Below are 23,682 nucleotides of genomic sequence, written 5' to 3' on the forward strand. Positions count from 1 at the left end.
CTGTGATCGCGCACACAACAATTGTTGCCACGAAAATCGCAAATGCATAATATCTGACACTCAAGTTCCGTGTGCGAGGTTGCTTTGTGCGGAATAATCACCGAACCAATTTTAAAATAATAATAAAAATCTTGTAAAAGTAAGGCATTACCATTTAGGTTAACGACTGCGCTAACTGTTTTAAATTGTCTTTATGTACATTTCAGTTATTTTTTGTGACGCCAAAAACTTTTTTTTAGCGCCTCCATATATAGTGGAGCGATGTGAAAATTGGTAAACGGACTACTAGTCATATGTAAATCAGTCACAGGACAACCGGTCGCTCTAGATCGGTCACACGTGATCACCCGTCACACTAAAACTGGTCACACCTTAAAACTGATCACGAGAAAACTGGTCACACCCCAAAATCGGTCAACCAGTTTTAGGGTGTGACCAGTTTTAGTGTGACGGGTGATCACGTGTGACCGATCTAGAGCGACCGGTTGTCCTGTGACCGGTTCACATTTGACTAGTAATCACCGAACCGTGAAAATTATATTGAACAAAGCGATGTTACATTACGGTTGATTGATAAATACTATTTTAAAACGAAAGTCATAATCTAGTAACATTAAACAAAATCACTACGCTGATATACACTACTACAAACTGATATACACTACTATTATGTATATATCAGTTTTTTATGCTATCAAGTCATTTTGTATATAATTTTAATTACTATAAATGCCTATTAATCGCGAAAAATAATTGATTGTGAACAAATATTTGATTATTGTATTTTTTAAGCTCATTTTTTAAGTGTGATGAGAACTTAGTTTTTGTTTAGGCGCTAAATTAATAAAGATAGCTCTTTAACTATGTAACTCAATGACCATTCACACATTTTAAAAATGTTAATTCAATAATAAATATTAAATTTTCATTTTTATTTCTTAATAATTAAAACAAAATTGAAAATGTGTTTTTATTTTTTATTTTATTAATATGAAATTGCATTTTTTCTTCTTTCAATCCCAAATGAAATTATCAAATATCAACACAGCTAATAATATTAGAAACTCAATTTTTTAATACATAATATACATATGTATGTCTAATTATGCAACTTCTGTTTCTGGCTTTGTGATCAGTTTACTGGAAGGCCATATGGTTAGATTAAAGGTAATTATTATCTAATGAAAGAACATATGTACATATTCAATTTTTCAAATAAAATTTCATGAGGCAGTTTTCCAGTAAACTTGCCGTTGATGCAGATATTTTGGGGGTCATTACACCGGCTAACTGAATAAAGGTTCAAGAGAAGTTTGATTAACATTTTGCTGATCCTAACATCAGCTGGTTTTTGCAAAGCTCACTACAAAGAGATTTTTCTTAAAAATTCTGTAAATATATTGGCGACATCTTAATTTTCGTTACTATCCTTAGGTTTATCATGCATTTTCATGTGATTTTTCAGTGAGCATTTTTGAGTAAATGCCTTACTACAGATAGAACAGACGTAGTCTTTAACATTATTGTGAATTTTCAAATGCTCTTGTAATGTATACCGCCTAGCGTAAGACTTTTTGCATACTTCACATTGGAAGTTTTTAATGCCAGAATGCTTTATCATGTGCCGTCGAAGTTCCATGGGATAAAAGAATTGTTGGTCGCACTCTTGACATTTGTGTTTTCTTTCTAGTAAATGAGCTTTTTTCACATGTGCTGTAAGGGCGCTCGACATTAAATATTGTTTAGGACAAAGTTTGCATTTAAATTTATTTGGTTCATCGTTATGAACATCCATCAAATGTTTAGCTCTCATATAATAAGTTGTAAATCTTTCTGAACAGTGGGGACATTTATGCAAATGTTTGAAATCTGAATGAGTACGCATATGCATCCACAAATAATGTGAACCCTTAAACGTTTTGTTGCATATTTCACATGTTTTTATATACTTTTTCATTTCGTGTGTTTTCGCATGCAATTTCATATGCTCTATTGATGGATAAAACCTACCACATACATGGCAAATGTATTTAGGAAAATGAATAGACATGTGACGTTTTAATGAATTGTGCCATGGAAATGTTTCATTGCAAAATTTACAGGTAACGTCGTTTTTATCCAATTGAAACAATTCTCCGTGACTTATTAATCTTTTCCCTTTCCTTTTTCTTTTAGCTTTGATCGTTTTAGCTATTTCGTTCTCTGGAGAAATAGCTTTTTTAACATCATTTTCATTTAATTGAAACGATTCTTTTCGAGTTATTACTTTCCTTCTTTTTCTTTCATCATTGACCGTTTTAGATAGGGCATTTTCATTCTTCGAAGAAACATCTTCTTTAACATTATTTTTATTTAATTGAAAGGATTCTTTTGGAATAATTACTTTCCTTCTTTTTCTTTTAGCATTGATCGTTTTAGAAAGGACAATTTCATTCTTCGGAGAAATAGCTTCTTCTTTAACATCGTTTTCATTTAATTGTAAAGTTTCTTTTTGACTTATTACTTTCCTTCTTATTGTTTTAACATGGGTTATTTTAGGAAAGATATTTTTATTTTCCAGAGAAGTCGTTGTTTTTAATTCGATTTGGTTCACTGTTGGAATTATACTTTGTGTTTCATCGTCATCAATATTTAATTTGTCTATTGTATCGGTATTATTAATTTCTGTGTCAGTATTGCTGAATTCAACTTTCAATATCTCAGATGGAATACATATTTTGTTTTCATAACCATCGGTGAAATCGGTGTCAACAGAATCATTATCAGAATGTTCTATAACATCATTTATTCGGTCAAAACTACCACTATCTTGATTAGAAGATTTGCAATCGATGAGCTCTATAAAGAAAAATTAAATTACAATATGGTTAAAAAGTAAAGGAAAAAAACAGTATGAATGCTATTATCAGTTAACATGCCAAAGATTTTTTTCTTATTACAATTCTAAAAAAGAAAAAAATTGAGAATCCTTCATTCGAAATTAAATAATGAACAACTAAAGCTGTTTAGAAATGTATGAACGTAGATTTTATACATATGTACATACCGTTTTGCAATGATTCGAATGCAATTTCAACCTGAAGCCGAAATGAAAACGCGCTTCTCAATCGTGTCACACAAGAACCACAAATATAGCATAAATTTTTTGGAACATCATGATTTCCAACGAACATCTAAAAATTAAAACAATACTTTGTAATGTGAAGTTGAATTTAGAAAATCCAGGTAATTATAGACAACAAATTAAATGGACAGTATATAAATCAATTTCGGAAAATATATAAATAAGTTTTCAACCAGTATTTTAGTAACAAAATGGTCAGTATTATATTATTAAATGTCAGTATAAATAACAAGATAGTATAAAAATCTAACGTACATTCGCTAAATAGTTGGATGGAATTGTCTATCGAGATCATATCAACCTTGTGATGATACCAACCAAAAAGTAATACTGGTCATTCGTCAAAATGAAACTTATCATTTAACATGAATACTGACCACTTGTATACGGAACGATGGATATTGACTGTTTAATATAAATACTGGCCATTTAATATAATTACTTACCCTTCATATTTAAATACTGACAAATATAGACTTAAATACTTACCAGAAAAATTCAAGCCTTAATTATATATACATATATTACCTGGATTCCATAGCATTTATATATCATGTCCGCATATATTTCCGCCCGTCCATATTGAGAATTTGGCAATAGTAAGCTAAGAAGACTGGAACCGCAAAGGCAAAAGCAGCATCCTTTTCGAGTTTGTGCATTACGAGTAGACATCATAACAAAGTTTGACATTTGTTAATGACATTCCGTAATAAGATCTGTCAAATTGAACGCTGTTTACATCGTGCAACACGTAATATAAAGTACTAAAACGAAACGTGTTAAAAATTCAATACTTATCCGAAAGTTGTAGATATTTAATCGATCTGTGATATAAAACAAATATATACGAAAGCTTATTACTTTTTACGAGCTTTTTATTAGCCTCACTCGGTTTTTCAGGCTTTTTATGGTCAGCTTTGACATATAAAATTTTTGGCCTTAATCTCCGAACTATCAGCTAAATACAATACAAATATAAGGTTCGGTGATTACTAGTCAAATGTGAATCGGTCACAGGACAACCGGTCGCTCTAGATCGGTCACACGTGATCACTCATCACACCAAAACTGGTCACGAGAAAACTGGTGACACCCTAAAACTGGTCACGAGAAAACTGGTCACACCTTAAAATTGGTTAACCAGTTTTCTCGTGACAGATTTTAGGGTGTAAGTCACTAAAGTAAGTCACTAAAACCTCGATCATGGAACATCTAGCACTCGAGTTTTCGCTAGAACAATATTCCGCGTAGGTAGCTTTCGATTGATGGAGTTTTTGGGTGCCAGATGTTCCGTGATCGAGATTTTAGTGACTTGCACGAGATCGCTTTTTGCGAAATAATCACCGAACCGAGAGGATAAATTACATTTTCAAATCTGAAATGCCTCAAGAAAAAGATTTTCGACAAGTGTTATGAATGCAAAACTTGAACATTGAGCATCAGAATGCTGCATGAAGTTTAGTCAACTCAAAGTATGAAACGCTATATGCTTGGCTTAACGAAGAGTAGTACACAAAATACGTGGGGAGAAGTATGACAAGAGTAGTTATTTCATTTGGTTTAATCTAAATCGACATTAGAAGTAATTTAAAAATAATATTCAATAAAATAAAGAGACTGGAATTGCACTGGGCGGGTCACTTAGTTAGAAGAACGGATGATAGATGGACGAAATAAGTGCTCGAACAATACCCGAGAGAATATAAACAGGTTCAAGGGAAGCCACGGGGTAAATGGGTGGATGTAATTAGAAAAATGTGTGGGATGAGATTGATGCGAGTTGTCCAAAACAAACGAATGGAAGCGTGTTTGAAGATGCCTTCATCCGGCAATGGATGGCGAGTGCCAAAAGTGATGATGATGATGATATATTATAGGGGACTAATTAATTGAACTTTAATTTTAACCATATTCATGTGTATAATTTGTGTCCAAGACACATGTTTCATTAATATTTACATGTATTTATTGTTTTGGAGACAATATTGCTACTATTGCATAATAAATTTATTATAACCGAATTGTAAGGTATCTTGAAAAAAAAAAAGGATTGATTGCTTTTCTATATATTTAATTTTACATCATATATTGTAAATGTACATATTTGATTACATATCACTATTAACATAAAATTAACATTTAGTGGTCAGCAACTTCTTGTTTAACTATGTAGGTAAATTATTTGAGTTTTGAAAACCTTACATGATCAGAGGGTAAAAATTACTAAGCGCAATTTTATTTCCCGTTTCATTAAAGTCTATGTATTTTAGGTGATTTGAATAACGAATTACTTGGTGACCCATAGGTCATATACATATGTATCCAAGCATATACTGAGCTAAGTCTTATCAATTTCTTGACTGGTATCTTTAATCTTGCCATGTACTTTCATATGCCCCTTTAAAGTGCACTTTTGTGTGAACGCCCTGCTACAAATCATACAAACGTAATTCTTGATATTATTATGAATTTTCATATGTTCCTTCAATGTTTTTCGTCTGGCGTAAGATTTAGTGCACTTGTCACAATGAAAACTTTTAACACCTGTGTGCTTTAACATGTGCCCTTTCAATTCAGAAGTAGAATAGAAACGCTCGTGACATTCGGAGCATTCAATCTTCCTTTCTTGTAAATGATCTTTTCGAATGTGTCTTGCTAGATATCCTGCCATGAGAAATCGTTTTGGGCAAAGTTTGCATTTATATTTATTAGGCTCGTCGTTATGGATATCAATTAAATGTTTAACTTTCATTAAAAACGTTGTAAATCGCTCCGGACATTGTGGACATCTGTGTAGATGTAAATCAGAATGTGACCGCATGTGAAGTTGCAGTTTACCTAAGCCTTCATAAGATTTTTTACATATCTTACAGGTTTTCATTGATTTATCTGAATGGGAATTGACATGAAAAAGGAAGCCTTTTTTAAAAACGAAAGCTTTACCACACACATGACAAATGTGATTTGGGAAGTGAACAGACATGTGTTTTTTGAGTGTCCTATTCCAAAGAAATGTTTCATTACAAATTTTACATGTAAGATCAGTGCTATTTATGTTAAACTGTTTCGTATCTACTATTAATTTACCGTGGGTATTAATATCTGAAAAACGTCCGGCTTTACAAAGCATACGGTTTTTGTGTTCAGAATTGATTTTTCCAATTTCATTACCATTACTGATCTCATTTTGTTTCTTTCTATTATGTTTCGAAGGCTTTACTTTGTTTCCTATTATATTAGTTTGTAACACTAAATCAGAATGGTCATTTATTAAAGTATTTGGTGTAATTTTAGCGTCGCTAAATTTAGTTGTATCTATGGAAGTTTCATTTTGAGATGACATGCAAAATTCTTCATCATTAGCATCTGAATGGTAGTTGTCGCTGTGTTCAGTCTTATAATTCTCATCAGCACCATTGTTTAAAGAAACTTGCTCATCGGATATGCACAAATCCTTGTTTAAGTGACTGTTACTGATGAGGTCTGAAAGCATACATAGTTGTTTGATTGTGCAACATTAAAAATTTTCGCTTAAATAAATGAACTGTAGAAAAAAATCAAATGCTTAACATATTCCACATTTTAAAATATTGTATATTTACGTTTTTGAAATGTTTCATAAGCAATCTCCATTTGAAGTCGAAATAAAAAGGCATTTCTCAGTCGTGTTATACATATATCGCAAATGAGATATAAATCGTTTCGTAAATCACTTCCAGTAACCATCTAAAATAAAATTTACAGTGAGAACTATCAATTTTAAGTTTTCAATCCAAGATAAAAATCAGCCTATATGTTAATTTGGTTTGTATTAATTGGGGTTTTGTTAACCTGATATTTTATTATTATATATATACTAGGAAGGCCTAACAGGTAAACTCAATGCACCTTCCTAGACAATTAATTCGAAACATTGCAGCATTTTTTATTACATAAATCGCTGTATTTCGAAAAGCTGAAGAAAACGGAATTAACAATTTATTTATTTATTTATCCATAGAGAAATCTATGGATTTAGACTATATAAATTTATTATAAATTTTTACATATTGTACATAAATCAAATTCAGAGTCGATCCAAATCTCCAAATCTGAGCAGCAATATTCAGTATCAAATGTATATATTTTATTCGGGGTAAAAATATATGGAGCCCAATCCCAATATTGTACAGTGACCCATATTCACCTGTACGCCATAACATTTGTATATTATATCGGCGTAGATCTCCTTCTGTCCATGATGATGTTTCGGCAATAGAAGATTGTGAAGATTTGACTCGCCCAAGCAGCAGCAGCAAGCTTTACTTAAAACCATACTTCTGCATTTATTAATTTCGTATTAATATTGTGAACACCAATGTTGATAACTCACTTTGATGTTTAGACTGTCAAACGGGTATAAAAAAGATTCATCTAAACGCGAGATTTAACAACCATTCAAAATATGTCAGTTTCGCGCGGGTCTCCTGTCGCACGAAAATTCGTCGCACAGAAAAATTGTCCAAATCTCGTATAAAAAAGCATTTGTTGAGCAATATTTAGGCAGTTTTCTGTACGGAAATTTTCTTGTGCGACGAATTTTAGCGCGATAGGAGATCGCGCGAGCAATTTTCGTAGCGGTGGTTATCCTGGTAGGTATCCCGGCCTAACGAAACACAATTGTGTTTTTTAGAAGCTTCTGTAGGAATATAGCACGACTTGGGCTATTACGAATCAAAACCAGTGAGCTCATCATCGATCCTGTACAAACATGCATAACTCAAGGGCAATGTCCCCTTCAACCATTCCAGAAGAAAGAGTTCATCGCTCGATCGTAAAACGAACGAAACCCAACAGTGATGTCATCAGGATACCGTAACACGTGTCTTAAAAAGACATTTACTCGTGGCACTCGACCCCATTCTCAAATGAACGACGTCTTGGCGCTAACCCCATAGCTATTGTGGCGGCTCGCTTATACGACATGGTCGAGTTTGGTTGCCTTCCTGCGAGTGGGAACCAACTCGGCTGGGTTCGGAGAGCTACTACTCACTCTGTCTTCAGCTGTCATATAATAAACACGTGCATTAACATGCCAGTTGAGCCGCCGCCACACTATAAAGCATGCGCCTCGAAAATAGGTCAACACGTGTCTCCAACACACGTGTCCTGGAAATGAAGACAAAGCGTCCGCACACGGCACGCTACATGCCAGAACGTATATAAAGCGACGCACCAGCTCCCAACACCAGAGTGAACCTCTGGAGTTCAACCAGCTCATTTCTCCGAAGCTCAACCTCTTTGTACATACAATAACCATTGTAACAGTTGAACAAAAATAAACGATCCTCTTACAAACTACACAAACTGTGTTTCGTAAGCCCGGGATACGGTCAATACACCTGTCCCGCGTGCTACACTGGTTCACCCGACGTGATCTTTACTCCCCCTTACACTTATTTTTATTGTTAGAATAAATTATGGTTTATTATAATTTTGGGTATACAAGTGTATAAGTATGTCTATGTTAATGAAGCGGGTATGTTGACGAAGTTCTTGAAAACGGAGGAAACCTATCACCCGCCTTATAAGTCACTCTTAATTTTTAGATTTGATTAAGATTCATGGTATTTTGTCAAATGACATGCATGTTCCTAATGTGGCCAAAATTTAAGTGGGGGGGGGAGGGAAATGCCCCTCCTGCCCCCAAATACACATGTTATCGCATATAAAGAAAATAGGATCATATGCAGCTATAAGATTTTGAATTATTTTCATTTATGAAAAATAAATTATGGTAATTTAATGGTAATAAAATGGATAAAAATAAAAAAACTACCAGGTGTTGGATCGACATAGTAAATGCATACATGCTGTTGGCTAGCAATACACATAAAAATTAAAACAAAAAAGACTATTTGAAGACATATTTGTAATAAATACCATGAATGATTCGATTTATTTTTATTGTCGAAATAATATTACACATAGTATGAAAAATTATATTATATCTATATACTAGTAACCACTTTATAAAAAGTTAGCACCATTTAAAATACTGCAGATTGTCGTAACAACGTATGTTCAAAAAATCGGTTGATAACATCCCAAATGTGAATCGCTACCAGGATAACCGCTGCTACGAAACTCGACCGCACGGCTCTCTTGTCGCACCGGAAAATTGCTGTACAGAAAACTGCCCAAAAATTGCTCAAAACTGGGGCAGTTTTCAATATTTGAGCAGTTTTCTGTACGGAAATTTTCCTGTTCGACGTATTTTCGTGTAACAGGAAACCAGCGCGAGCGATTTTCGTAGCGATTCACATTTGAGATGTAACCCGTTTACCGAGCAATCAGTGTGCGCATGCGCATTGTCGGTGTAAAATTTGTAGGAACAGTGTGACGAAATAAGCGTTTTACATTTTTAAATGTTTCATAATGGGTAATACCTTAGTAAGTACATTGTAAGTAAGTTTTTTGGACAAACAAGGAATAGTCCAATTTAATAATAAAACTAGAGCTATTTCTACTTATTAGCCGAAATGACACTTCAATTTTTAATTTTGAGAGCCAGCTTTCTTTATATTTTATGTAATTAGTATATACATACATATAGGCAAAGGCAAAGTTTTGACTCTCGTTTTTCTCCATTCTTGGATAAATACTACTCAATTCCTTTTATGCTACTGTCATACAATGTGAAGTAGCATATTAAATAGATAATTACATACATACATCTAATTCATGCTATTTTATAAAATTTCTTAAAACAAACCAATCGTACCTCCATTATTGCTAGTTTCACAGTTAACATTGCCTTTATATATGTAAATATTTTGGCAATTTATGTACTTGTGTAACCATTGACAATACATATTTTAAAGCTATAATAGATATGAGTTGAATGCGCTTATTTAAAACATAATATCATATACAATATATGTAGGTATATTGAAAAAGTTTTCTGTTTTATTCAAAGTTGCACTGCACTGCATTACTAGAGGATCTGTAAAATTATAAAATAGTAAAGCAATAAGTAATAATAATCATTCTAATAGTAAAATATTTCTGTGAGCATTATTTGATCACCAAAATTGACATATATGTATTGTATAGGTATATAAATACGTACCGTTAGCTTCGATCGCCAGTTTTTTGCGATTAAGTAATTTTGCACTCAATGAAGTTATTGTATGTACTTTCAAGATGCAGGGTGAAAGTCAACAACAGGCTACTATACATGTGAATCCCGACTGGGAAATTCCTCGAGCAGAAATATCTAAAATTAATAAACATATTTAATACATATATAATAGAAATACTATATTTGAATATACTTGTAAAACGTCTCACCCAATTGTATTAGAATTGTCAGTGATGTGGCGTGAAAATTTGTTAATTTGATATTGGAAAACATTTTATAACGTGCACACTTACTCTAAAAAATATCACTTGTGGCAAATCCATTTGTTTTATGTGAAATCACTTTCGAGTTTCTCTTTTTCGTGAGTTTTCATGTGCACCTTTAAAGTACATTTTTGCGTAAAGGCCCGACTACAAGTTGGACAAACATAATTCTTTTCGTTATTGTGTATTTTCATATGCTCTGTTAAGGTCCAGCGTTTGCCATAACGTTTTTTACACACATCGCACTCGAAGTTTTTCTCACCAGTGTGCTTCAACATGTGCTTTTTTAAATCGTTTAGATAGAAAAACTTATGCAAGCACTCCGTGCATTCATGCTTCCTTTCGTTTAAGTGAGCGTTCCTTACATGGCTCTTTAAAGGGCCGGGCAATAAATATCGTTTTGGGCAAAGTGTGCATTTGTATTTATTTGGTTCATCATTGTGAACGTCGATTAAATGTTTTACTTTCTGACGAAAGGTCTTGAATCGTTCCGAGCATTGTGGACATTTATTTATTTTTATATCGCGGTGATTTCGCATGTGCAAATGGAAATTACGGGCTTCACATGTTTTATTACAAATCTCGCATGTTTTTTCCGATTTATGTAAATGAGAGCGGACGTGAGCTTGGAAATTTTTTTTAGTTACAGAAAATTTACCACATACATCGCAAATATGATTGGGGAAATGTACAGACATGTGACATTTAAGTGTGAAATGCCAAGGAAAAGTCTCATTACAAATTTTACATGTGACGTCGTTTTCATCTAATTTAAATGGTTTCACCTCTACTTTCCTAACACGTTTCGCCTTTATTTTTTGAATATTTGGTTTCGTTTGTGTGACGATTTTCTTAACTTTTTTTGAAATTCCATTTTTATCTTTTCTGGAAGTTTTTCCACCAATTTTTGAAACACTTTTATTCAATTTTTTGTCTATACTATTACTTATAACATTATTTGGTTTGGTTTTAATCTCATTTTGTTTCATTTCTATCTTGAGATCATTACTGAGAGACGGTTCAAATAATTCTTCAGTTTTTAGATTTGTAGGATAACTAAAGCTATCGTCAGCGTCAAAATTGTTTTCAGCGTCGTTAAAAGTAGTCTCAAATTTACAAGTCACTTCCTCGACGAAATTTTCATGTATGAGATCTGAAAATACATATAGATTAATTTGATTGGCAGGTTGGGTACTGCTAAGATTTTAAATATATTGTACATATTTACATTTTTGTAATGACTCGTAAGACATCTCAATTTGAAGCCTAAATGTAGAAGCATCTTTCAATCGCATGATGCAAGTGTCACATATGTGATATAAATGTTTTATTGGATCATCATTTCCTATCATCTGAAATTAAAACGTCATAATCATTATTTATCTAACATTATTTTGAGTTTGATTCTCGTGTTAAGAAATTATGTATTGCATATTATCATCAGCTTTATACATATAATGCCCATAAACAATAATTTTAAGTTTACAATTTTCACTAATTTTACCTACATATCGACTATTTCTCGTATTACTTTGATTCTCTATTCTAATGTAAAAAAAGACTATATGCACCTGTATGCCATAGCATCTGTGTATCGTATCAGAGTAGACTTCAGTATCGTCGTTGTCACAATGGGGCTGAACCAGACTTTGCAAATTGGAGTTACCCAAACAACAGCAACAAATATTTCCACTTCTGATTAAAGGTCCTGGACTCACAAACGAAGCCATCATACATCAAAATACCATTTGGCAGATTTTAACGTGAGTTTGTCAACTGTCACTTTTCGCTACAATATCTCAATACCACGTATAACGACCATTATTCAACGATAATTTTTTCTGGATGATTTATAACTTGACGGCCAGACGATGATGCCGACAGGAATAACCGCCCAGGTGTATCATATCTAAATCGGATTTCAGTAGAGCTAGAATGAAAAAATCGCAAGGACCAAACCAGACAATTTTTATTTTAAATGCAAAAAAGTTACCCTCCGACAAGATACTGTAACGTAAATATTAGGTGGGTGGTGCTCGTGGACCGATGGCTTACGAGTGCTAATCACCTGATCTCTCGTTCGCGCCAAAATGTCCTCGCCGAATGAATAAGCCGTATATAACGGCCAATGGGATCGCCCCACTCATTGACCAATAGGTATTACATGTGTATTAGTGGTGTGCGCTGAAATTCTCTCTCTTTTTGTCGTACAGCCTTACTTAATGTGCACGAACAGGATACAAGAGGAACAGGCTGTTCCTCTTGTATCCTGCTCGTGCACCTTGAGTAAGGCTGTACGACAAAAAGAGAGAGAATTTCAGCGCACGCCACTAATGTGTATGTATGTATGTTGTGCCCAACGGGTATAAATATGGGGCGCTCTCGGCCTGGAAACCATTCCGACCTGGAGCGCCGACGAGAGCAGACCAATAAACGACTTCTACAACCCTCTGCGTCTTTCTCTCCGATTCTGGAAACCCCCTCTTCACGTCCACGCAACAATACCAAGGACATATAGTTGATATGGAAAGAAGAGATCGTTCTCTGTTATATTTCTGCTGACCTTCATATATTATCAATGGTAGAGTGCTAAAAAAATAAGTTTCGGAATACTGAATCTGTGTATCCCTTCCAACAAAAAAAATTAAATTTGGCCAAAATTGATTTTATTAAAACATTTTTATTTTTTGAAATGTTTTGCAAAAAATAAATATTGGAAACGTTAAATATAAATTTTATATTTAAAAGTAAAGGGCTGTGCCCGTCCTTCTACATAACTGGATATTACGTATTTTAGGTGTTACCAATTTTATTTTTTAATTATATCTGAACTGAATTTCATTTTTTAATCATATCATACCTCTTCGCGCTTGGCCGACACCATGATCAACTTGTTAATATTTGTTCTGCCCGCGATAGCCAGCTGTATAATCGCCCAAAGGCATCACTCTTAAGATAGAGAAAAAAGGAATCTACGATGTTCTTATGTTTCATGAGATAATGCAGAAATCATCAATTATTCTTTGAGTTTTTACTAAAAGGAGCCTTCTCAAGGCAAGATGGCATTTTGGAGTTATGGCTATTGTTAGCTTCGTAGCGAAACCTTTTCTTGCTCTCCTGTTTTCTACACTGTTGAATTATATTTTAAGATTGCTCTTACGAGTATCCGTCTTTTAGTAACTACTAAATGAAATTCCTGTATTTATGAAATACTTATTACTACTATAACGTGGGGACATTATGGAGATTAACGGCCGCCTAAAGTGCATTCGGTGGCTAACAATGGAGACCTCCAAATTGGCCTAACGACCGAAAAAGCGTGAGACTCACTTAAAACTGTACGTGCCTAAACAATGGAGAAACAAACGGATCGGAGAAGCTGTAGTGAGCGATCTTCACTTTTTAAGGAGGCCATATCAGATCATTCTGGAAAGTGCGCTGGCTGCGTGTGGACCTCCTGAATCATCCAATAAATGCTGTGAAGCGACTTTGGCCTTTCATTTGAATCTTCCACCCACCCCTACGCAACACTATTAATACAAATTAATTGCATGAGAAAATTTACGCCAATAAGAGGTATGTAAAGGAATAATAATAAGGAAGCAGTGCATATTTCACTCTCAAAGCCAGAAGCATTAACTTTCATTCAGTATAACTTCTCTACAAATATAATATAAGCCAGGATACGGAACTTTTTTTGCTGCTGAAATTGTATGCGTAAAGGTGAAAAAAAAACATTTAAAGTTCAAATATTAAATTTGATCTTTATTTCCAAAATGACTATTAAAAATAATCAAGGTTATTTTACAATAAAAAGTATATCTTCTAATATACATATAGTATCGAAAGAGACTTTGTATGTATGTAAGTTTTGGTTCGTAGAATTCATGACGTTTCGAAAAAATCTAATTTTCTATAACGACGATATCGATATCGATTTCAATTCCGTTTTCGATTTAGATTCCGATTTCCGGGTCTGGTTTCAATTCCGGTTCTGGATTTTTTTTTCATTTCCAGATCAAGGATCCTGTTTCAGTTTCGAGTTCCGATTCCTTTTTTTAATTTTAGTTTCAGAAAATTTACTATTAGATTAGTCATGTTTAACCGATTTATATTTCAAATACCGAACGATGTCGGGTAAAACGAATAGTTAAAAATAAACATAAAAAATAATGAACGGTGGCTTCATTTCTAAATAGTTTTAAACTTTGAAGTTTAAAGCATTTCGTTGTTACTCTTTCCAGTTTTCATTTATAAAAGTTTAAATAAAAAAATTAACAATCAATCAAAATATAAAAATACGTTGTTTTTGACTAACAAACTTTCAATATCCTGTAATGGAGTATAACGGCTACCCATTTTTTAAATTGCCATACATATGTACATACATAGACTTTCAAATATTTTCATTAACTTCATTACTTCCATTTTCACTTAGATTGTCCTTCCCGTGAATTTTCATATGTCCCTTTAATGTACATTTTTGTGTAAACGCCTTACTGCAAATATGACAAACATAAGTCTTAACATTGTTATGTATTTTCATGTGCTCTTTCAAAGTCCAACTCCTGCCATAAGACTTCTTACAAACGTCACATGTGAAGTTTTTAACACCGGTGTGCATCAACATGTGCATTTTTAAAGAGGTTAGATTATAAAAGCACGAAGAACACTCTTGGCATTTATGATTCCTTTCCTTCGCATGCAGTCTTCTCACATGACTCTTCAATTGACCCGATATTACAAATCGCTTTGGGCAAAGTTTGCATTTATATTTATTAGGTTCGTCATTGTGAACGGAAATTAAATGTTTTACTTTTTTATGAAATGTTTTAAACCGTTCCGGACATTGTGGACACTTGTTTAATTTCACGTCACTGTGGATCCGCAAATGCATTTTAAGTCTTGCAGCACTGGCATAAGTTTTATTACAAATATTGCAAACGCTCTCTTTAGTATCGAGATGATTTCGAACATGACACTGCAATCTGCATAGGGTGAGGAAACTTTTTCCGCAAACATTACAAGTATGGTTAGGGAAATGAACGGACATGTGACGTTTCAGTGAATTATACCAAGGAAAAGTTTCGTTACAAACTTTACACGTGAGATTACTTTTGTCGATCGCTTCAGATATTTTACTTGTGATATCATTTTTTTCAATCGTTTGCAATTCGAATGGTTGTAGTCCAATTGCTTGTCTTCTTTCAATGATTACTTCTGTAGCATCGTTTGGAAGTTTTAAATTAGAGACGTCTTTTTTAATTCTTTTTCGCGTTTTTTTATTCTGTGTCTTTATTCTGTAATTTTTTAAATTTGTTGACCGTTCTTTATGAGTTTCAATTTCGTTGATTTTTTCTGTTGTTTTGGAAAATTTTCCTTCAATTTCAAAATTTGTAGAATAGTTATCACTGGAATTAATGCCAGAATGATTATCATCATCGCTGAAATACTTGTCGTTATCACGCTCGCAAACTACTGCATTATCTAATGTGCGATTGATAGTATCTGAAAAATATAAAAATTTAAAGAGGTGAGTAATTCAAATGTTCAATTACTATTGACACATTTTTTATATAAACTGTACCACAAAATTTTCATTAAACTTTTTTCTACGATATAATATACATATTATATTTACGTTTTTTAATCGTTTCAAGAGCAATCTCAATTTGACTTCGAAATGAGGTGGCGTTTCTGACTCTCGTTACACAAAAATCGCATATAACATACAAATCTTTTAGTGGACTTACAATCTGAAACAAAACACCATTAAATGTATCATTGCTATTGAATCTACCTTTACGAATGTGAGTATTGTACATAGATCATTGGAGTTAGTGGTGATATAGTGGAAAGCCAAACCAGCAGCGAAGACTAGTGGTTAACATATATCCTTTCAAATATAGTGGTCACGGGTTCGAGTCCCACTGGTTGCTGCTGGCCAAACCTTGGTTTGTGACTCCAGGTCAATCATTTCCTATCAGAGTTTGTCAATTTAAGAAGGTCACAAATCAAAATTCGATATTGAACCGTACAGACACATTCACACATACCGGCTGCGTTATGAAATACTTATAGCAATGACAGCATTTTCGATACAGATTGAGCTCAAATGTAAGGAAACTTGCACAAGACAAAAGTTCTACTTCCAGTTGTCGGATTGGTTAAATTTTTTTTAATTACTTAAAATCACTATCAGTATTATACATATAAAAACCCTCGATTTTCTAGAGTAAAAGTACTACTTCCGGTTCAGGTAAAAATATTCAAAAAATATTAGGGAATAAAATTTATAATTTATATTTCATATAAAAAAATTCAGTCTGATTGTTTCAGCGGATTGGGAGATAATTTAATTCAAAAACCTAAAAAAAAGAGGACACCTATAAAGGAGGTACCATTTCCGGTCAACTTAAAAATTTGAAAAAAATTTACGTCGTATTGATAAGAATTTCACTACCCGATTCTAAGTTTCAGTTCGATAGAACTAACGGTGTTCAAAAAATCCCCAAAATACACAGACACACACACACAATTTTTTTCTAGATCATGAAAACGTGATCAGTGATCGATTCTGAGTTCGAATCAGTCAAAATCTCGAGTTCGAATTTTCGCATGATCACAAAACTTCATCTATTGTTACTACGCACACAGATAAAGTAAAAAATGCTCAGACAATGTAAGTTTATCAAAAAATTGTCAAAAAATATCTATAAACGTCTCTATTATACATATATGATGCTTTGTTAAAATTGTATGTCGATGTTTTTAATTGATGCCAGGAGGGCGCACTGGGGTTGACCCGTCAGGCCTTTCTGGTATATATATATATATATATATATATATATATATATATATATATATATATGTAAAAATAAAATTACCTGTAAACCAAAACATTTGTGAATCATCTCGGAATAGACCTCTACCTCTCCATCATCTAAGTAAGGTTGCACCAAACTACGGGGACTGGAAGTGCCTAGACAACAACAACACTTGCTAGAACTTCCATTTGGTAACGGATTTACACTCTCAATCGCAGTCATCTCTTGTTGTTGCTACACCGCCAACTGTCACTTCATGATATAGTACTTAACATCACATAATACGACCATTAATTTGGTGCATGGGAATATTAGGGCGGTAAACGGACTACTAGCCGCTTAGCTGCCCAAAGCGCCTTAAGGCGCAAACAGCCGTATCTATTATACGCTCAGCTCGTCGGCTGGGCGTCTAAGCGGCTAGTCATATGTGAACTAGTCACAAGACAGCCAGTCGCTCTGAATCGGTCACACGTGATCACCCGTCACACTAAAACTGGTCGCGAGAAAACTGGTCACACCACAAAATCTGTCACGAGAAAACTGATTGGTCGATTTTAGGGTGTGACCAGTTTTAGTGTGACGGGTGATCACGTGTGACCGATCTAGAGCGACCGGTTGTCCTGTGACCGGTTTACATTTGACTAGTAATCACCGAACCATTAGGGCGAAATCACAAAGTAAGGAAGGCGGTACGGTAAACGTACTACTAGTCATATGTGAACCAGTCACAGGACAACCGGTCGCCCTAGATCGGTCACACGTGATCACCCGTCACACTAAAACTGGTCACGAGAAAACTGGTCACACCCTAAAATCGGTCACGAGAAAACTGGTCACACCCTAAAATCAGTTACGAGAAAACTGGTTACACCCAAAAATTAAAAATTCGTCGTATGATAACTGGTCACACAAAAAAATTATTCGCAAATACTTTTTATTTACGAAATTTTTACTATTATCGACTAGACATATGTTCGAGCCAAAAGCCCTCGTGGTCGTATGTGGACCGTGACTGTATGGACCGTGGTCCGTGACCGTATGCATTTAAGACCAGTTTTAGGTTGTGACCAGTTTTGGGGTGTGACCAGTTTTAGTGTGACGGGTGATCAAGTGTGACCGATCTAGAGCGTCCGGTTGTCCTGTGACCAGTTCACATTTGACTAGTAATCACCGAACCAGAAAAAAGGAATCTACGACGTTTTTATGTTTCATGAGATAATGCAGAAATCACCAATTATTCTTTTTACTAAAAGTAGCCTTCACAAGGCAAGACGGCTTTTTGGAGTTATGGTTATTGTTAGCTTCGTAGCGAAACCTTTTTTTGCTCTCCTGTTTTCTACACTGTTGAATTGTATTTTAAGATTACTCTTACGAGTATCCGTCTTTTAGTAATTACTAAATGAAATTCCTGTATTCATGAAATACTTATTACTACTATAACGTGGGGACATTATGGAGATTAACCGCCGCCTAAAGTGCATTCGGTGGCTAACAACGGAGACCTCCAAATTGGCCTAACGACCGAAAAAGCGCGAGACTCACTTAAAACTGTACGTGCCTAAACAATGGAGAAATAAACGGATCGAGGAAGCTGTAGTGAGCGATCTTCACTTTTTAAGGAGGTACTTAGGCCATATCAGATCATTCAGGAACGTGCGCTGGCTGCACGTGGACCTCCTGAATCATCCAATAAATGCTCTGAAGCGACTTTGGCCTTTCATTTGAATCTTCCACCCACCTCTACCCAACACTATTAATACTGTTGCGTAAGGGTGGGTGGAGGATCCAAGTAAAAGCCAACAGTCGTTTCACAGCATTTATTGATGATTCAGGAGTTACACGCACTGTCACTGCTCCGTCCAGAAATGCATTATATCGCCTACGTACCGCCTTATAAAGGGTAGATCTCTCAGGACGCCTAATCTGTTTACCTGTTGTATAGTCACGTATTCGGATATGTATTTCCAAGACATTGGATCTTCCCGTACCGATTCTGAGAAATAACTAATAACGGTCATTGTTTAGCCTAAATGCACTTAGAGTCCAGATATAATCTTTGGAAGTAAGTGCATGCATTTAGTTAACCGATAACAGATATCCGTTGGTCTAAGTACATACAATTCGCTCAATCCACGGCGTACGTAACAATACTAATTAATTACATGAGGAAATTTACACCAAGAAATGATAAAGGAATAATAATAAGGAAGCAGTGCATATTTCACTCTCAAAGCCAGAAGCATTAACTTTCTTTCAGTATAACTTCTCTACAAATATAATATAAGCCAGGATATGGAACTTCTTTTGCTGCTGAAATTGTATGCTTAAAGGTGAAAAAAAAACATTTAAAGTTCAAATGTTAAATTTGATCTTTATTTTCAAAATAATCAAGCTATTTTACAATAAAAAGTATATCTTCTAATATATAGTATCGAAAGAGACTGTATGTATGTAAGTTTTGGTTCGTAGAATCCGTGACGTTATCGAAAAAATCTAATTTTCTATGACGACGATATCGATATCGATTTCGATTCCGTTTTCTATTTAGATTCCGATTTCCGGGTCTGGTTTCAATTCCGGTTCCGGATTTTTTTTTCATTTCCGGATCCAGGATCCTGTTTCAGTTTCGAATCCCGAATCCTTTTTTTTTAATTTTAGTTTCAGAATATTTACTATTAGATTAGCCATGTTTAACCGGTTTATATTACAAATACCGAGCGAAGCCGGGTAAAACGAATAGTTAAAAATAAACATAAAAATTAAGGAACGGTGGCTTCATTTCTTAATAGTCTTAAACTTTGAAGTTTAAAGCATTTCGTTGTTACTCTTTCCAGTTTTCATTTATAAAAGTTTAAATAAAAAAAATTAACAATCAATTAAAATATAAAAAACGTTGTTTTTGACAAACAAACTTTCAATATCCTGTTATGGAGTATAGGAATACGGCTATCCAGTTTTAGAAGGGCCATACATACATATGTACATGCATAGACTTTCAAATATTTTCATTACCTTCATTACTTCCATTTTCACTTAGATTGTCCTTCCCGTGAATTTTCATATGACCCTTTAATGTACATTTTTGTGTAAACGCCTTACTGCAAATATGACAAATATAAGTCTTAACATTGTTATGTATTTTCATGTGCTCTTTCAAAGTCGAACGCCTGACATAAGACTTCTTACAAACGTCACATGGGAAGTTTTTAACACCAGTGTGCGTCAATATGTGCATTTTTAAAGAGTTTAGATTATAAAAGCACGAAGAACACTCTTGGCATTTATAATTCCTTTCCTGCGCATGCACTCTTCTCACATGACCCTTCAAATGCCCCGATATTAAATATCGCTTTGGGCAAAGTTTGCATTTATATTTATTTGGTTCATCATTGTGAACGGAAATTAAATGTTTTACTTTTTCATGAAATGTTTTAAACCGTTCCGGACATTGTGGACACTTGTTTAATTTCACGTCACTGTGGATCCGCAAATGCATTTTAAGTCTTCCAGCACTGGCATAAGTTTTTTTACAAATATTGCAAACGCTCTCTTTAGTATCGAGATGATTTCGAACATGACACTGCAATCTGCGTAGGGTGAGGAAACTTTTTCCGCAAACATCACAAATATGGTTAGGGAAATGAACGGACATGTGACGTACGAGTGAATTAGACCAAGCAAAAGATTCGTTACAAACTTTACACGTGATATTACTTTCGTCGAGCGCTTCGGATTTTTTACTTGTGATATCATTTTTTTCAATCGTTTGCAATTCGAATGGTTGTAGTCCAATTGCTTGTCTTCTTTCAATGATTACTTCTGTAGCATCGTTTGGAAGTTTTAAATTAGAGACGTCTTTTTTAATTCTTTTTCGCGTTTTTTTATTCTGTGTCTTTATTCTGTAATTTTTTAAATTTGTTGACCGTTCTTTATGAGTTTCACTTTCGTTGATTTTTTCTGTTGTTTTGCAAAATTTTCCTTCAATTTCAAAATTTGTAGAATAGTTATCACTGGAATTAATGTCAGAATGATTATCATCATCGCTGAAATACTTTTCATTATCACGCTCGCAAACTACTGCATTATCTAATGTGCGTTTGATAGTATCTGAAAAACATAAAAATTTAAAGAGGTGAGTAATTCAAATGTTCAATTACTATTGACACATTTTTTATATAAACTGTAATACAAAATTTTCAATAAACTTTTCTCTACGATATTTTATATACATATATATATATTATATTTACGTTTTTTAATCGTTTCCAGAGCAATCTCAATTTGATGTCGAAATGATGTGGCGTTTCTGACTCTCGTTACACAAAAATCGCATATAACATACAAATCTTTTAGTGGACTTACAATCTGAAACAAAACACCATTAAATGTATCATTGCTATTGAATCTACCTTTAAGAATGTGAGTATTGTACATAGATCATTGGAGTTAGTTGTGGTATAGTGGAAAGCCGAACCAGCAGCGAAGACTAGTGGTTACCATATATTCTTTCAAATATAGTCACGGTTCGAGTCTCACTGGTTGCTGCTGGCCAGACCTTGGTTTGTGACTCCAGGTCGATCTTTTCTTATCAGAGTTTGTCAATTTATCTGATTTTCATTGAAACGGTTCCAACAAATTGGTAACCTTTACCCATTTCTTGAATTTCACTGATTCGTTTAAAAATGCTGCAAATTTGTCCATTAATGTCTCGCAAATTTCGAGTTTCTAAGCATTTCGAAAAAAATCGGATGTGACCAACCCATGACTTTATCTACATATGTATTTGAGGAATATAAGAAGGTCACAAAACAAAATTCGATATTGAACCGTACAGACACATTCACACATACCGGCTGCATTATGAAATACTAATAGCTATGACAGCATTTTCTATACAGATTGAGGGCAAAATATGTAAGGAAACTTGCACAAGACAAAAGTTCTACTTCTAGTTGTCGGATTGGTTAAAATTTTTTTTAATTACTTAACTTTACTGAGTAATTAAATTTTTTTTAATTACTATCAGTATTATACATAAAAAAACCCTCGATTTTCTAGAGTAAAAGTATTACTTCCGGTTCAGGTAAAAATATTTAAAAAATATTAGGGAATAAAATTTATAATTTATATTTCATATAAAAAAAATTCAGTCTGATTATTTCGGCGGATTGGGAGATAATTTAATTCAAAAACCTAAAAAAAGAGGACACCTATAAGGGAGGTACCATTTCCGGTCAACTTAAAAATTTGAAAAAAATTTACCTCGTATTGATAAGAATTTCAGTACCCGATTAAAGTTTCAGTTCGATAGGACAAACGGTGTTCAAAAAATACACAGTCACACACACTTTTATCTAGATCATGAAAACGTGATCAGTGATCGATTCTGAGTTCGAATCAGTCAAAATCTCGAGTTCGAATTTTCGCATGATCACAAAACTTCATCTATTGTTACTACGCACACAGATAAAGTAAAAAATGCTCAGACAATGTAAGTTTATCAAAAAATTGTCAAAAAATATCTATAAACGTCTCTATACATATATGATGCTTTGTTAAAATTGTATGTCGATGTTTTTAATTGATGCCAGGAGGGCGCACTGGGGTTGACCCGTCAGGCCTTTCTGGTATATATATATATATATATATATGTAAAAATAAAATAACCTGTAAACCAAAACATTTGTGAATCATCTCGGAATAGACCTCTACCTCTCCATCATCTAAGTAAGGTTGCACCAAACTACGGGGACTGGAAGTGCCTAGACAACAACAACACTTGCTAGAACTTCCATTTGGTAACGGATTTACACTCTCAATCGCAGTCATCGTATTATTGATGTCTCTTGTTGTTACTATACCGCCAACTGTCACTTCGTGGTATACTACTTAACATCACATATTACGACCATTAATTTGGTGCATGGGAATATTAAGGCGAAATCACAAAGTAAGGAAGGCGCGGCTCATGGTTTTTCATAGATACTTTTAAACATGTGAAAAAATGTGGCATGCCTTGCACACATTCATAGTAAGCGCCGACACACATCGTCCCAAAATCACCCCCTGGAGTGTTTTCTGTAACATTTTACCCTTGTATTCATCCTTGCTTGACAGTGATCGATAACGGTGCATCCCATTGTAGGGATATAGCACGACTTGTATCATACGAAACTAGATCGATGATGTCACCTATTTCCCTCATCGAACTTAATCTGTACAAATGACATCATCACGTCCCGTTGTCGTACACGAAAGTCAGCCTTGGCCGAACAACTTACCCATAAAGGCGATTCAACTCGCTCCAGATATGCAATCACGAGTAAACGGGAAATCGCAAGGAGC

At 34.1% G+C, this 23,682-nt stretch overlaps 5 protein-coding genes across 11 annotated transcripts; all 5 read right to left on the reverse strand.

Annotated features, from left to right (window-relative positions):
• Positions 1 to 1,367: 1,367 nt before the first annotated feature.
• On the reverse strand, positions 1,368 to 4,126 carry LOC143917796 (uncharacterized). 3 transcript variants are annotated; one of them, XM_077439381.1, is made up of 4 exons: positions 3,919 to 4,126; positions 3,653 to 3,840; positions 3,047 to 3,173; positions 1,368 to 2,838 (listed from the first exon to the last, which is right to left on the reverse strand). In XM_077439381.1, the coding sequence occupies exons 2-4, from the start codon at positions 3,812 to 3,814 to the stop codon at positions 1,412 to 1,414; spliced, it is 1,716 nt and encodes a 571-aa protein (XP_077295507.1). In that variant the 5' UTR covers positions 3,815 to 3,840; positions 3,919 to 4,126; the 3' UTR covers positions 1,368 to 1,411. The 3 variants fall into 3 exon arrangements, with proteins under 3 accessions (XP_077295507.1, XP_077295510.1, XP_077295509.1); XM_077439384.1 differs by having other exon boundaries at positions 3,986 to 4,108; XM_077439383.1 differs by having other exon boundaries at positions 3,653 to 3,888; positions 3,986 to 4,101.
• A 1,050-nt stretch (positions 4,127 to 5,176) lies between these two features.
• LOC143917797 (uncharacterized) lies at positions 5,177 to 7,540 on the reverse strand. 3 transcript variants are annotated; one of them, XM_077439387.1, is made up of 4 exons: positions 7,497 to 7,540; positions 7,311 to 7,428; positions 6,727 to 6,850; positions 5,177 to 6,607 (listed from the first exon to the last, which is right to left on the reverse strand). In XM_077439387.1, the coding sequence occupies exons 3-4, from the start codon at positions 6,848 to 6,850 to the stop codon at positions 5,463 to 5,465; spliced, it is 1,269 nt and encodes a 422-aa protein (XP_077295513.1). In that variant the 5' UTR covers positions 7,311 to 7,428; positions 7,497 to 7,540; the 3' UTR covers positions 5,177 to 5,462. The 3 variants fall into 3 exon arrangements, with proteins under 3 accessions (XP_077295513.1, XP_077295512.1, XP_077295511.1); XM_077439386.1 differs by having other exon boundaries at positions 7,311 to 7,423; positions 7,497 to 7,539; XM_077439385.1 differs by having other exon boundaries at positions 7,311 to 7,540.
• A 1,475-nt stretch (positions 7,541 to 9,015) lies between these two features.
• LOC143917818 (uncharacterized) lies at positions 9,016 to 12,317 on the reverse strand. Its single transcript, XM_077439412.1, has 5 exons — positions 12,082 to 12,317; positions 11,739 to 11,862; positions 10,457 to 11,663; positions 10,236 to 10,382; positions 9,016 to 10,109 (listed from the first exon to the last, which is right to left on the reverse strand). The coding sequence occupies exons 1-3, from the start codon at positions 12,241 to 12,243 to the stop codon at positions 10,576 to 10,578; spliced, it is 1,374 nt and encodes a 457-aa protein (XP_077295538.1). The 5' UTR covers positions 12,244 to 12,317; the 3' UTR covers positions 9,016 to 10,109; positions 10,236 to 10,382; positions 10,457 to 10,575.
• Positions 12,318 to 14,256: 1,939 nt separating this feature from the next.
• Positions 14,257 to 17,603, reverse strand: LOC143917638 (uncharacterized). 3 transcript variants are annotated; one of them, XM_077439217.1, is made up of 3 exons: positions 17,398 to 17,603; positions 16,152 to 16,266; positions 14,257 to 16,018 (listed from the first exon to the last, which is right to left on the reverse strand). In XM_077439217.1, the coding sequence occupies exons 1-3, from the start codon at positions 17,557 to 17,559 to the stop codon at positions 14,907 to 14,909; spliced, it is 1,389 nt and encodes a 462-aa protein (XP_077295343.1). In that variant the 5' UTR covers positions 17,560 to 17,603; the 3' UTR covers positions 14,257 to 14,906. The 3 variants fall into 3 exon arrangements, with proteins under 3 accessions (XP_077295343.1, XP_077295344.1, XP_077295345.1); XM_077439218.1 differs by having other exon boundaries at positions 17,443 to 17,601; XM_077439219.1 differs by lacking the exon at positions 16,152 to 16,266.
• A 2,176-nt stretch (positions 17,604 to 19,779) lies between these two features.
• On the reverse strand, positions 19,780 to 23,218 carry LOC143917937 (uncharacterized). Its single transcript, XM_077439572.1, has 3 exons — positions 23,005 to 23,218; positions 21,588 to 21,702; positions 19,780 to 21,444 (listed from the first exon to the last, which is right to left on the reverse strand). The coding sequence occupies exons 1-3, from the start codon at positions 23,164 to 23,166 to the stop codon at positions 20,333 to 20,335; spliced, it is 1,389 nt and encodes a 462-aa protein (XP_077295698.1). The 5' UTR covers positions 23,167 to 23,218; the 3' UTR covers positions 19,780 to 20,332.
• Positions 23,219 to 23,682: the final 464 nt, after the last annotated feature.

Source organism: Arctopsyche grandis, chromosome 10 (genome assembly GCF_051622035.1).
Source record: "Arctopsyche grandis isolate Sample6627 chromosome 10, ASM5162203v2, whole genome shotgun sequence".
Lineage (NCBI taxonomy): Eukaryota > Metazoa > Arthropoda > Insecta > Trichoptera > Hydropsychidae > Arctopsyche > Arctopsyche grandis.